The sequence below is a fragment of the Anticarsia gemmatalis genome, chromosome Z, assembly GCF_050436995.1.
Source record: "Anticarsia gemmatalis isolate Benzon Research Colony breed Stoneville strain chromosome Z, ilAntGemm2 primary, whole genome shotgun sequence".
NCBI classification, from domain to species: Eukaryota; Metazoa; Arthropoda; class Insecta; order Lepidoptera; family Erebidae; genus Anticarsia; species Anticarsia gemmatalis.
This window is the reverse complement of record NC_134776.1, coordinates 13,212,747-13,227,666: the sequence shown is the minus strand read 5'-3', so window position 1 is coordinate 13,227,666 and position 14,920 is coordinate 13,212,747. Positions and strand designations below refer to the sequence as shown.

The window sequence follows — 14,920 nt, the reverse complement described above, 5'->3', positions numbered from 1 at the left end:
TTGCAAAAGTTTTTTATGTGCGATAGTAATACACCAGATTAGTCAAAGTTCAGTGACCGCAAATTGCAAAGCTAGACTTTTTTGTTGCCTATTTGATTCATCGTCTTTTCTTTATTGAACCAAAGCATCATGTTGGAATCAAGGCAAAAAAATATCTTTATTCAAGATTCTATTCGGGTGGCTTTACCACATTCGCCCTTAATTTGGCCAATTTAATTTAAGTATAATTTTGAGAGGTAATTATTGAGTAAATATAATGCAGGAGCATATTCTATATTTCATTATGTATGTGCGTTTAAAGAACTGGTCGCTTTTATGAGAAACGGTAGAAAGCTCAGAGGCAGTGCACTCGTGTGTCTACAGCTGGAAATGCGGAAACACTGTAAAGTGCGAGCTTAAACAAGTTCCGCCGCACAACATTTGCCTGCTCGAATCATCAATTACATACGAAGTGGGGCTTAATAGTTTCTTGTAGAACGCCCCTAGGACGCACGGAATTGAATGTATGTTATTGTTTCTGCTACTCTCCCTAATCACTTCTTCAGACAGAGTGTACCTACTAATCTCCTAATCATAGTGAATCCTATTAACGACTTTGAAACCGCACGGTTATCTACTCTACTTTATGATAAAGACCAAAAACAATCCTTTATTATTTAGTTCTTCAGACATCTGTCAATATCAATCAACAGCTTGCACTATTGCTATTTTTATGTAGCTTTTTATTTATACAATACAAAATCTGTAGGGTAAACAAATGGATCACATAGCATACAAGAAGTTATGTGGCCGGGAGTCCAAAATATAATTTATAATTTACTTTGGGAAATATTATTAAGGGTGGTAATTTTAGGTATTGTGTGTATGTTACAACTGAAAGTGCAGCCTCGTATGGATCCTATACCAGAAGCTGATCTGCTAAGCAGCTACAAACGTCCCCGTCAGCCGTCGTACGTGCCGCCATGGGCAATGGTAGCCGTAGTTGTATTTGTGCCCCTTCTCGCTATTTATATCGTCTTCATGCTAACAAGAAACTTCGTGGACACCATTCAAGCGATGCTAACATGGACACTTGCATTATCAGTAACCGCTTTGATCACAGAATCTTTCAAGCTTATGGTGGGAAGGCCGAGGCCAGACTTCTTCTACCGGTGTTTTCCTAATGGAGTTATGTCAGGATTGTGTACCGGTAGTGTGCGAGATGTGATCGAAGGCAGAAAGTCTTTTCCGAGTGGGCATAGCAGTTTCTCGTTTTGTTCATTGGGATTCCTGAGTCTATGGATGTTTGGAAAGTTAAAAGTGTTGTGGTCAGAAAGGCAAAGTTGTAGAACACTTGCATGCTTGGCGCCACTCGTGCTGGCGGGGGCCATCGCTGTAAGCCGGTACTATGACCATCACCACCATTGGGAAGACATCGTTGTGGGATCTTTACTGGGATTCGCGTCATCGTACCTTTGTTACCACCAGTACTACTATCCCTTCAGCTCGGAACAATCGGGCGAGCCGCTAACGTCCATGACGGAAGCAGAGTTGTTCCACTCGTATGAAATGCAGTGTTGCACTAGAGACCTGTGTGATGATTTTAGTCTAATTTTAGATAATTTATGCAATAAGGACAGTTTAGAAAGCAATAGAAAAATTAACTAAAAGCGATATTTTGTTGCATCATAACTGTTTACTATGTTAGTCATTTTCTAGGTTAACAAATTGAAGTGTGGGTAGTAACAGTTGCATTTAATTTATGAAAACTGTCTAAAATTATATTGTGTTACAAAAAAAGCTTATTCAAAAAATAAATAATTTCGTAGTCTTTTATGTTAAGTTTATTTGCGATTTTGATTGTTTATAACACTTATGTACTTAGGTATTTCTTTAGGATCAAATAAAAAATACTTCGTAAAGCTTATATTTCGTTTTATTATCGGTAACTCGTAACAAATTGCTGATTATATGAACACGCTAATTTTAGATATTGTGTAAATCTGCTGATGTATTTTATGTCATCGAAAAATTAACTCCTAAACAGCTTAGAACGTTTTCAACTATTTACTAAGTACTTACTAGTTAGCAAGTCCAAATACTTAAATAGGTAGATAAATATATGCCTGAGACGGATTGGCTTGGCTAACTTATTTTTCTTATTACACCTCTACCTAATCCTTCGGGTATAGCAAGCGTTATTTAAAGATATATATTTTTTTACTTGTCTGGCAAGCTCTTTGCACAAAGGTCCGAAAGAACTAATATATAAGTAACGCAAATATTGCAATATTACGTGTGGGAATTAATTAATTATATATTATTATAATGTGGGAATTAATTAATAATAAATTAATGCTTAGTGGTAATTATCTATTAAATTTAATTTTTATACAAACAGAAATAGGGACCTGTTTCATGATGCAAATACATTTTTTGAGGTAGTTATTTTAAATATGGAACAAAAAACTAAGTAATATCAATGTTTACTTGATCGCAGTGAAAGACCTATCTATATTTTTTTCCTGCGTCATTCTTACCGATCATTGACCCCATCTGACGTCATGAATTGGTACCTACTTAAAAGAGTTCCTGGTGCAACTTAATACTATTATAAGTAGGTATGTTGTAGAGAATTGAATAAAACAATAAAAGTAAAAATTAAAATTTTATTCAGCACGAATGTAACAAATATTTGCGTTAATCTAACACTTTACGCGACACATTTTAGTTTAGTTATGCATTATTATAAATATGATATTTTATTTCATTACACTTGCTGTAACACCACGAGAAGACAGAGCTCAGGGTGTAAAGTTTAGAAAACAGCTTTCACATTAACATGAATAAAAAATAACTCTCAACAAACATTACAATACACAAAGCTGCCTGGCTGTCTTCTCAACCATCTTGTTATTATCATTAGTTCTGTAAATTGATAATATGTTATATACTTAACAAATATAAATGCATATTGAGGATACAATAACAGATCGTAGCTACTTAAGCACATAAATATATTGACTAAGTGCGAATCTCGGAAGCCCTCACTATTATCTAAACATGTGAAACTAGCGAACTAGAGGGCCCAACTAAATATATTGCTTACATAATTTCAAGATACGTATAGAGTTGGTCTTTTAGAGGAATTTACCCACTACACCATGTCATACCAAAAGGTATCGTATTCCATTCATTGATTGCGATAGACCATAGTAACGCGTTGGCCAATAAGTAAACTTCTTTGACTCTTTATCGAGACAATTATAGCACAGTATTAATGGTGTAGTGGATAAATGCTTTTTACAAATTACAAGAGATTTCAAATTACGATGGAACTAGAACCCTCAGATTTCTAACTAATGTAATTAACGTGGTAGTCTCTCACCAAACTAACATCTCCAACCTTCAGTATATACTATTCTCTTATTTATTTCTGTAAAATTAAATATATTATATAATACGTATGTAAGTACAAGGAATGACTGATATCATGCCGCTTAATAATATAAATATTCAATTTGATTTTAATAAAATATCTAAAAACATTAAAATTGCACTTGAAAGGTTTCGAATAGGAATCCTTCATGATTTTATGGGCTATGCACATGATTTTTTTGAACATGCAGAAAACGCGTAAATTTTTCTACTATATATTATGCTACTTGATGCAAAACCGCGTTTCTGCATGACTTATTGCTTTCATGTACACAAGCCCTGAGCACGATTAAATCGATTTTACAACAAAAAACTAAATTTCATTGTAAATATACATTTAATATTGCGCATAAAACAATCGCATATCAGCGAATTAAGGGCCTTTAGTGCCTGTTTGTTGTCCAGGCAAAATTTACTATATTAAGATCTTCTTATCACTACGAAACCTCACAAATGCCTACTAATTAAAATGTATTAGTAATATTAACGATCACGATGTATAAAAATGGAAGATCAATTTCATAGTGACATGAGATAAAAAGCTACATTTTATATAAACTCCGTATAACGTAATTGAGTATTTATATTTACTTTATACTTATTTGTGAATTATATTGAGGATACATTACTAGTTTCATATTGTCTAAATAGAGACGTCGACTAAAAAGTCACCTAAATAGAATGGGTACAAAAATAACTGATAGATTAGAGTAACAATTGCATTACAACTACTACTATTCGTTTTATTAGAATATGTTTGCATTAGTCTTTTAAGTAATCCATACCTATGTTACATTAGCAACTTTATACTTGAGCTAAAAACTGCTCTAAATAATATTTGCACATATACAAATCTAAGCACATATAAATCGTAATAGATAAAATAATGTTATATATATTGCTATTTTTACTGTATTGTCTATATTGTCATAGTCTTACTGTATTCATCTACTATTACGTTATAACATTTTCAACGATTACTTACATTGATTTAACATGCAAAAATAGTGTCTGTGTATAGTAAAATAATCTATGTTATTGCTGTATTTTTGTACGAGTACACACGCCACATTTCTAACTATTTAAACGATCTACCGTTAAAATACTATATAATGCAAGAAGAATACATAAAAACATGATATGACTGAACATCAAGTTGTGATACGGCGCAGTATGTATATAATGAGGAAGCGGATTATATACTATAATCACAATTCGTCTTTCACCTTTGCATGAGACTGGCAGAACTTGAGCATGTCCTCCATAGACCGGTCACCTTCGTAGTCAGCTAAATGTGCTCCGTTAGCGAATATTTTAAACGTAGGCAGTGTTTGTATTTTAGCAAAGTCAGCGGCTTTAGAGTTTTCAGCCGCGTCGATGGCTATCGCTTGTACTCCATGGTTTGTCTCCTTCAAAGTAGTGGCTAGTCTGCTGAATGCCGGTTTAGCTGTGACGCAGTGGCCGCACCCTGTAATTTAAAATATCGTTATATCCTTTGGCCGATCTAAGCCAAATATAGTTGACCAGCGGCTGCCAGTGCCTTTGGCTTCGTGGACCTTAGTTTTGTAATTTCCCCGTTTTCACATTTTTTTATCGCTATTCCACTCCTATTTCTCAATGCGTAACTTTATCTAGCCTATTAGCCCTCAATAAATAGACTAACCAGCCGAAAAATAATTATTTAATTCAAACCAAGTTCCTGAGATTAATGGGTTCAAACAAACGCACATTTTTTACTCTTAGTATAGATACCCATCCATTGGGTACCGGAGATTACAAGAAAAATACTACAACCAATACAATCGTCGTTATCAAATATTAAGACGCTGACAATACACCCATTTTAAGTATTATATCGAATAATGAAACAAAAGCCTCCACGTGAGAATAATCACACGCATATTAATTAATTAATATTATGACTGGACTGTATGCTTTTTTGTCTTATCTGATTTTTCATTATGTAATTAGAGGTCTGGCTTATATTACATACATTTTTGATTACATACTGGTATTTACAAATACATTACAATTAGTTGCAAGAATGCACGGAATGCTTGGCATGGCGTAGATTAGTTTGATTGCCAGTCATTGAGTTAATTTCGGATGTTTTATTACTCTTCCGCGTTTTAAATCTTGTATTGCAACTCAGAACATCTGGTAAGACTCTCGGCAACGCTTGATTTTTAAATTAACAAACAAAAACCTCATCTTCGCTTTGTTTGATCTGACATATTTGCACACATTGTATCTATGATAGAATAATATGAGTTATATCCAATAAAAATTACTAATTAAGCCATTCAATAGTCTCTTTCAATAACATTTTCAAATAGCTGTCAGAAAAAGACAAATCAAATACTAACTGCTCTGATCTTTCGTAATGTTTACTAATACGACAGTCTAAATATAACGGAAGAATGCATTCAATTTAATATACTTACATGAGGCATAGAACATAACGAATGTAGGAGTGGGCGAACCAATAATCTGTTCGAAGTCCGCATCGGTGGATACGACGACGTTTTTACCGAAACCTGCGTCTTGAGCCGTCTTGGGTTGCGCACTCGATGCTTGGTTCACTGATATGTGCCTTTTAATGAATGAGACAAAGTCATCTTCCTGCAAAAAAAAGGTAAGGGCTTTAAAGATGAGTTATTTTGTAAACACTGTTTAAGTCCCCAGTCGCGTTGCCTGTTTGTCTGTTCATGAAAACCTCGAATATGGTAAACGGGAATTTAAGCCGATTTCACCAATAAAAATGACGTTATCTGAGCGGGGTTTGAGAGTTAGTATGATTAATATTAGGGTATTATGTAAATTGACTGAAATACGATGACAATTCTTGGAGATGTCGAGAAAAATTTTAACGCAGCGATCGAAAATTCAGGGTTAATGATTGAATGATGAACAAAACAAACAACATGAAACAGTTATAATACAAGTGTAGTGTATATGACCACTGTGTACGTACTTTCCTGCCTCCAGTGTATTCGTTGACCGCTTTATCGTAGTAGCTGAAGTACTTGATAGTGGGATATCCTTTGACGTCATAGTTGCCACACAGTTCCTGCTCGTTGGTACAGTCTACAGCACCGAAGGCTACCATTAACTCGTCAGCGAATTTCTCTGCCGCTCTTACGAATTCTGGCTTTGTACTTTTGCAGTGACCGCACCCTAAAACAGAAATATAATTTACTTATAATTTAACCTCGCTTTGCCTGACTGTTAATATTTGAATTTCTTGAATTTGACTAAATATTCTGGATGAAGGAGTTTCATTATTTTTAATTGAGTTTAAATTGCCAATATTTTCATCAAACTAGTAATATTTGTTACAAAGCCGCAAATGTGCTACGTTACGATTTAATACGTCAAGGCGTCTTCTTCAAAATTCTCGAAAGGTGCACGATATCGTAAGAATGCCCGATGCGAATCAATTGACAAATAATTACGGTGCGGCGCAGATTTCCCCTTACTAAATAAAACATAATAATGTCCTCTGCGTCGAGCCGCTAGCTTTATTGAAACCGGAACACTATGCAACGCTTCGTGTACAGTGTCCAAGAGAACGCAAAACTTTCGCTTTTTGTTCCAGACGGCTACGAGCTTTCGTAGGCCCACTGAGTTGACATCACAGAGCTACAAGTTATTAATCTACATTACAAAATGTGCTCTGAACTTACAGAATATTGAAATGTAACTTACATGGTGCGTAGAACATGACAAGAGCGTGTTTGACTTTTCGCAGTGTATTCCTAAAGGTCGCGGTGTCGAGGTGGCGCACGGCTGACTCTTCCTCGGCCCAGGGCTTCTCGGCCGGCGGCGGGGGCGGCGGTTCTTGTGGATCCTAACGACAAATACATTAACATACTACCTTAAACAGAATTATTGCCACTATTACGAGCTACCCTCGTTTTGGATAGAAAGGGACCCTTTCCATCCATCCATGCCTCTCAAAGGTTAGGTTAGAGGTTAGATTGTTATGAATGTTTAAAAAAACTAGCCTAGTTTATCAACAAAAATAAATTTAAAGTAATGGTCCACTTTATTAAATTTGGAACTTGATATAAAAATAAAAAACCCTATTACAATTTAACCCATGTGGCCTCGTTTGTGAAAACGTATTCTATTCAAATAATAGTTCTTTTTTTTATATAATTCGATGCAGGCAGCATTATTTACGATGATTAAGTAAATTTTGTGAGAGTCGAAAAAGCAATGTGCGTAAACATAAACAAATATATACCTACATACCTTAATAAAACTGATAATTTGTTCTTCCTGCCTCGCATGTCCCGCGTCGTATTTGTATTCACCCTTGTTGAAGTACTTCAGTGTAGGATAGCCCTTCACGCCGAAACGTGAAGCGAGCTCAGATTGCTTTGTCGCGTCTACTGCAGCTAGTATACCGTTTATCTAAAAAAATAAGAAAGAACGTTCATAGCTTATGATGATAATATGCTAAGTATAGAGTTTTTCTAAAAATAGTTGCTTTTTAGTTTTCCACTTGCGACTATAGTGAACTCAATGGCAGTTTGTAAACCAGTCGATAAGTAAATCAGTGGATCACTCTTTAGTGCAAACATAGACATTATAAATATACTTATGTGTTACAGATGGCATGTTAGTCTGTAGTTTGTACCGATGTTTGCCAAATTAAAGAACAGTCGTCGACATATAAATTAATCTTGTAAGTTGTCATCTATCTGTGCAACAAATAATACTTGCCTTTCGCACGTACGTCATTCGAGTAGTCGTACGTCTAATACAAATCATTATTTTATGTTTCAAATATTGTAGTCTAAAGATATATCTATTCTGTTCATTCATACAATAATAAGTTGATAATAAAAAATCAATGGTAAATATCAAAGCAAATTCTAAGAAGCGTGACTTCACTATCTATAATGACCTAATTATTGATATTTTTAACATGATTATTCAGAACTGGTTGTTATCTTGTTTAAAGTGTGTTTATCACACTTTAAGTAAAAATAATATTAGGAATATACGGGGAATAACATTTACTGCAGAATAAGAAATGGCGTCAACTGTGTCATCTTTACTTTGCCATGTTAATTTTACCAACAGGTTCTTTTTTCTCTGATATTTGGCAGATGGACAATAATTTAGATAAGTCATCGTTTTTCAATGAAAGTCTTGGTTAAGTAGCGCTTTATCATTAAACTTTAACATATTTGTAATTAAATTATGTATTTGTAAAGTTAATATGACAAAATAAAGATGTCACAGTTGAGTTACTATTTTTAGTAGTTTTTTTTACCTTTTCCTCCTTAATTTTTGTAGCAGCCTTCTCAAACTCTGGTTTAATACGTTTACAATGTCCACACCACGGCGCATAGAAAACCACTAAAGCATGTTCAGCTTTCAACAAAACATTTTCAAAATTATCCACTGAAACAAAAAATAAACTCAATTAAGGTGTCAAAAAATGGCTTAATAGATGGAATATCAGATTGACATAACAGACACAGTGACTTATGGAATAAAATATAAATGGACAGACAGACATCTGGAGAAATGAAATACATAGGAAATCAATAAGCATGCGAAACTTCTATTGGAAGCCAGAAGTGAACAGTGTCATTTAAGATGATACCAGAAGACTATTAGAACAATCACAGCTATTCTTGTTATTATCATATAGATATTTACACGAATAATAAACCGTGGCGTACTGTCATGTCCGACACCTGTTCCTTGCTCTCATCATTATTTTAGGTTTCCTTGGAAGCGGATCTTTGGAGATCGGAGTAAAGTCGATCGCGTTTCCACCAAAGACCCTGGCTCTACGGACGGAGATTTCGACCACCGTGATTGGTTCTTAGCCGATTCTCGGTTCGCTCCACTGCGCTTTGCTAAGCTCCGCTTCAGTGAAAACACACCATTAGCCTAACGTGACATAACCTTCATTGCTAATATTTGTTTATAAATAATAACTACAGTTATACCTTGCAAACATTTCGAAATCCACTGTCTGTAAAAATTCATAGTGCAGTTTAAATTTTCATAGAATATTCTTCAAATATCCCAATTCGTTACGTGAACTCATCGCGACGATACCAAAACTTCGCGCTGATATTGATGTAAATGACACATTGTCAAAGAACACAAACAGTGACAGACAGAGGCATTTGATTACAAGTTAGCCTACCTCTTTGGATTATTATTCTAATTCTGGCCAGTAAGTAAAAAGTGTACAACAGTTTCGCTGCTTCGGTTACGATACCGTGAATTTTCCCCAGTCTTGGATTGAAAAGACTCATCGAAGGTGCCGCGCCGCACCTGCACTTCGCAGTTCGCATATACTTTCATCCACCCTTTGCACACCTATTTTAAGGTGCATTTCGGCACCGCCCCGCATGTTGATCTTGGTTTTATCATGTACATTTGTATTAATCACGCCGCAACGCGAAGTCCTAGTGACGTTGTAGCCTTTTCCTTATACTTTTAGACTTCACGCTGCAATGGCAAGGCACCAGTGAAGCCTTTCCCTAACTCTTGTAGACCGTAACTATTGTATCAATTTCGGAAAGTAGCTTTTTTACAAATACGCCACCTGAGTGAAACAATCTATAGCAAGATATAGTATGATTATAAAACTTACCAGTCAAATGTATGACATCGGTATCTTCAGACCAGCTCTCATCAACCACTTCCTTCTTCTTCTGTTGCGTTGCAGCATTAGGATCCCTCATGAAATCTACGATAGCTTGATGCTTGTTATCACCGTTGTATGGTAGTTTGTACTGACCCTTCCTACAACAATCCAATAGAGTTAAATAAATGGACAATGTTGTCAATATTTGTGAGGACGAATTTTACCTTTCACTGCCTAAGTCAGTTAACACATTAAAATTGAACCCACCAATTGGGTTGTTGGCAGCAAAAGGGTTAAACTGTGATCACGAAAAAATAAAAGGACAGCTTGGTAAAACACCGAAACATATTTATCATATTATGGACAGTCCTTTGCTGGGCATATTGACACGTGGACTTACTCCCGACAGAATCGAATACGAATCCGATAAATTCCAAACTAACACGCGATCAAAAATATGTATAATTTGAAAATATCTCTAACTAATATCTCTCTATCTAAATCAAACAAAACATAAGTATGCAATTTAAGAGTTCAATATGACATTAACTCGAATTTGATTTAATCACATTCTAATTCGATTCCGCCAAGAGTAAGCCGGATGATCTTGTTTCGTATTTAAGTATTACTTTATACATAGGGTCAATCATTTAAGAGTGATATATTTCTTAAAAGTCGGGTTTTGTAACAAAAACGCCGAATCACCAGAGTGGTGATTCGGCGTTTTTGTTACAAAACCCGACTTTTAAGAAATATATCACTCTACTAAACTACTATATAATACTACTCTAACTAATACTACTCTATTAAAGAATAGACTTCGAAAATAAAATTACAGCATGGCATAGTTCTAATTTTTTGCTGTCTTAAGATCAATTACCATCACAAAACACTGGTAAAGTGTGTGAGGACATTAAAACAGGTTAAAGAAGAATAAACAATAAGAATCTTTACTTACTCATAGTACAATAGAGTGGGGAAACCAGTTATGTTGTACATCTGTCTTATTTTCGAGTTTCCTGGCTTGGCGACATCGATGGCAGCTAAGAATGACTCACCCTGAAACCAGTTACATGCATTCAATTATTGAGATAAGACTTGTAAAGTACATGGAATGTATAGCAGATTAAAAAGGCAAGTTTGAATTTTGCATTTTATCTGGACAATCTTTTCATCGAAATATAAATTATTATTGTGCTGAATGACGCGCAAACTCATATGGTACATACACACAAAGATATTATCTGTAAAGCTCTGATATTATCTTTGACTAGTCAGCTTTACTGATTAATCTTTACTAATATTTTAAAGCTGAAGAGTTTGTTTATTTGAACGCGCTAATCTCAGGAACTACTAGTTCGATTTGAAAAATTATTCCAGTGTTAGAAAGCGCATTTGCCGAGGAAGGCTATAGGCTATAGCCTTCATCACGCTACGGCCATTAGGAGCGGAGTAGTAACGAAAAATGTTACAAAAACGGGGAAAATGATGACCCATTTTCTCTTATGTGACGCAAGCGAAGTTGCGCGGGTCATAATTCCTATAAAGCCTTTAAACCAGATATGATATACATTCAGCCAGTACTTATACCAGTGTTGAAGTCTTTAAACATGATTTTAGTAAGGTGTAAGTTTACCTTCAGGTCTGCAGCAGCCTGAACATAATCTGGCTTCATACTCTTGCAGTATCCACACCATGGGGCATAGAACATTATAAGGGATTTCTTGTAAGACGCAGCACTTTTCTTTAGGAACTTTGCAAGAGCCTTAAACAAACAAATAATACTATTAAAAATAAGAATCTATACAAATAAAAATAATGAACCGAAAGTTTTACCGTGCATAACTACGAAACGACTGTACAAAATTCGATAAATCTTTTCTATATAGAATATTTTTTTTTCATAACAATAACAAACACGTTAATGTTTGTTATAGTTATGAAAAAAATATTCAAAAAAACAACGACGCGATATAATGGGATTACAATGTTTGCAGGGTTAGCTAGTATTTGTTAGTAGTAGTATAATGTTTCTAAATGAGTAGAATGTAAACACATAACAATATTATCGCAAGAAGACAATAGCTGACTAGGTACAAAATGGAGATTAGTATGTAAACATTATACAAACAACACAGTCATCTTTTTATTATCAAATACAAATTGCAGCTAGCAGAACAGAAGTAAGATGATATATTTACAGCAAACACTGAGCATGAGCAGCATTTTAAATACTAAAAGCAAAGCACATTCAAAGCTGAAATAGATATGTAACTAAGAGATAAGCTTCTTGCAAGTAAACAATGGATATTTTTACAATAAACGCCAAGCATAAGCAGCACTTTAAAAACTACAGGCTAAGCACATTCAAAGCTTGTATATGTAACTGAGATATAAGCTTCTTGCAAACATTCTATCAAAACATGTTGACAAAACAGTACTTAGTAAAACAAATAATTGCAATCTATCTGTCTTGCTTATAATTGTCTAAGTCTAAGCTCTGATTAGTTCTGTACTGACTGAGTAGTGTATTGTCACTTTGAATCAATTATCAAAATGTATATGAGAGAAAAAGATAAAACCCTGTATAACTAATCATAGCTTACACTATGTTTATTAGTAAGACAGTAATAATGTAAAAAGCAATCAATTAATGGTAACACACTATAATTTGTTATCAACTACAAACTCAACACAGTATTTCCATTCCCTACCATGGCTGATAACAATTTATAATCCATTTGCTTCAGTTAATTTAAAAGAATAACACATAGCATGCTACAGCTGTATAATTTGCACAGCTCATGAAGTCATAAAATGGTTATTAACTATTTTAAATACTGTCGCGACATGCAAACATAATAAATGATACAGACAATTAATTACTAATTACAATTGAATTTTGATACACAGTAGCCTTTGTTTAGTGCTTTCAACCAAATTACAGCAAATTTTATCACCTCTATGGTATAGTTGTGGATCTTCTATCTTTTTCATTAATAGGACATTCACAACTTTACCAAAATGGTGACAGTTTGATTGATGATCAGCATAGTGTCCCAAAACCAAAGATAATACAGTTGTTTGCTTAACTTAAAGATAAGATAATCTTTGAGTTAAACAAACAAAAAAACACTGGCATTTTAGACAAAATATATTGTTTTTAATTATGCTTACCTCTCCATCTTGAAGATGTATAATGTCAGTGGCTGTTGGGTCTTCATCCCATGGCAGATCCCCTGTTGGGTCTCTAAGGAAGTTAGACATTGAGTTGATGGTCTCACTCCTGTCATAGTCCTTGTGGAAGTCTCCATCTTTATAGTGCTTTATGCTGTATGGTTTGTCTGAGCCTATCTTAAGCTTTTTACACAGCTTCTTTCCCTCTCTGAAAAAATGGAAACAAAATTAGAACGTACTTAGTTTAGATCTTTGTGCTTTACAAGGATAAAGAGGAATCAATAAAACAAAATTTTAGTCAAACTTTGTTATAAAATATTACAATATTTACCAAAAATTAAGCTCTAGAAGGAATGCAAGTTTCAAACCTAACTTAGGCTAGCATGGGGAACTCAAGGCCTAGCCACCTCCTTCATTCTATAAAGAAACTGTTGCCAAACAATGATACAGCTATAAGTAAAAATTATTTATTAACAAGAAAAATACTTACCCAGAATTGCAGTCTATAATAGCCAGAGTAGCCTGTCCTTTCATAGCATCAGCAGTACCCTTGAATACATCTGTGACTGACGCCGAAGCTTTTGGCTCATTCACAAACAATATCAAAACATTAGTCTTAGTTCTCAATAACTTTTTAAATTCTTTTATATCACCTATATCTGTAATGACTGAAGTTTTCTGTTTCTTTGCTTGCACTGATGTTTGTACTAGTATTATACACATACCCAATATCACCTGCAACAATGAGAAGACAGATATATCATTGAGAAAATATAATAGGGAGTTTACAGTCTGTCCAGAGTTTACCACATGGAAGTAAAGTAGTGAGGTCATGTTTATCAATGTCCTGCTGTCCCCTTCATAAACTACCTGTGAAAATGTTCAGTAAACTAACTGGGTTATGTTATAAATAGCGCTTATAGTTTTTAGCTTAGAAATGTAGCAATTGCCAGCCTTCTGCAATTTCAAAGCATCCACAGTCCCACACAATTACTAAACAAGACCGATGACGAAATTCACAAAAAACTCATATTATTATATCAGCAGGATACGACTAAATTGACATTATTTGTGCCATCGCGGCATATCGTGTCATTGTCTCGCTGATAAAAACGCCGGTAAACCGGTATGATTTTATTTGTTTATCCTAACGATGAGGCGAATCAGAGAGTGTTATACTATTAAGCTTACTTCAATTGATAAAGTTCATGTATTTTGGTATGATCTAAAAATAAAAAACTGCCAATATTTGAAAGTACAGTTATTGTTTTGGGCATAAAAAAATCTGTTGATACTTGTGAGTAATACACACCTTCCATAGTATGTTCCCGTCCATGAGCTTCATTTTTAGCACCTCAAATAAATAAATATATTATTTCGCTAAGTTGTAGAGTTTTAAATCTATTTAAAAAAAGTTACAAACTACTGAAACTACTTTGTTAAATTTCTATGACATATCTGACTAATCTGACACATTGACAGCATGGCATCGGAGAGCTACCAGAGTAAATAATTTTGACTTGAGCTATGTCTTCTAAAATTATTTTCAAAGAGCATCATGAACCCAAAAATCTGTTAAACATTACAGTGGTTCATGATTTAAAAGAGAAGTTCTATAGACTTTGATCGGTAGCAACAATGATGAACGACTGACGATGTTCATCTGTTTTTTCCTCTAAACTCTTCTCATTCTTGTTGTTA

At 34.5% G+C, this 14,920-nt stretch overlaps 2 protein-coding genes across 2 annotated transcripts; one reads left to right on the top strand and one right to left on the bottom strand.

Annotated features, from left to right (window-relative positions):
* Positions 1–760: 760 nt before the first annotated feature.
* Positions 761–1,647, top strand: LOC142986705 (phospholipid phosphatase 5-like). Its single transcript, XM_076135308.1, has one exon. The coding sequence runs from the start codon at positions 784–786 to the stop codon at positions 1,645–1,647; it is 864 nt and encodes a 287-aa protein (XP_075991423.1). The 5' UTR covers positions 761–783.
* A 987-nt stretch (positions 1,648–2,634) lies between these two features.
* LOC142986325 (protein disulfide-isomerase A5) lies at positions 2,635–14,693 on the bottom strand. Its single transcript, XM_076134772.1, has 12 exons — positions 14,532–14,693; positions 13,710–13,954; positions 13,220–13,427; positions 11,679–11,807; positions 11,001–11,101; positions 10,049–10,200; positions 8,705–8,835; positions 7,675–7,836; positions 7,126–7,267; positions 6,392–6,594; positions 5,862–6,039; positions 2,635–4,885 (listed from the first exon to the last, which is right to left on the bottom strand). The coding sequence occupies exons 1-12, from the start codon at positions 14,562–14,564 to the stop codon at positions 4,626–4,628; spliced, it is 1,944 nt and encodes a 647-aa protein (XP_075990887.1). The 5' UTR covers positions 14,565–14,693; the 3' UTR covers positions 2,635–4,625.
* Positions 14,694–14,920: the final 227 nt, after the last annotated feature.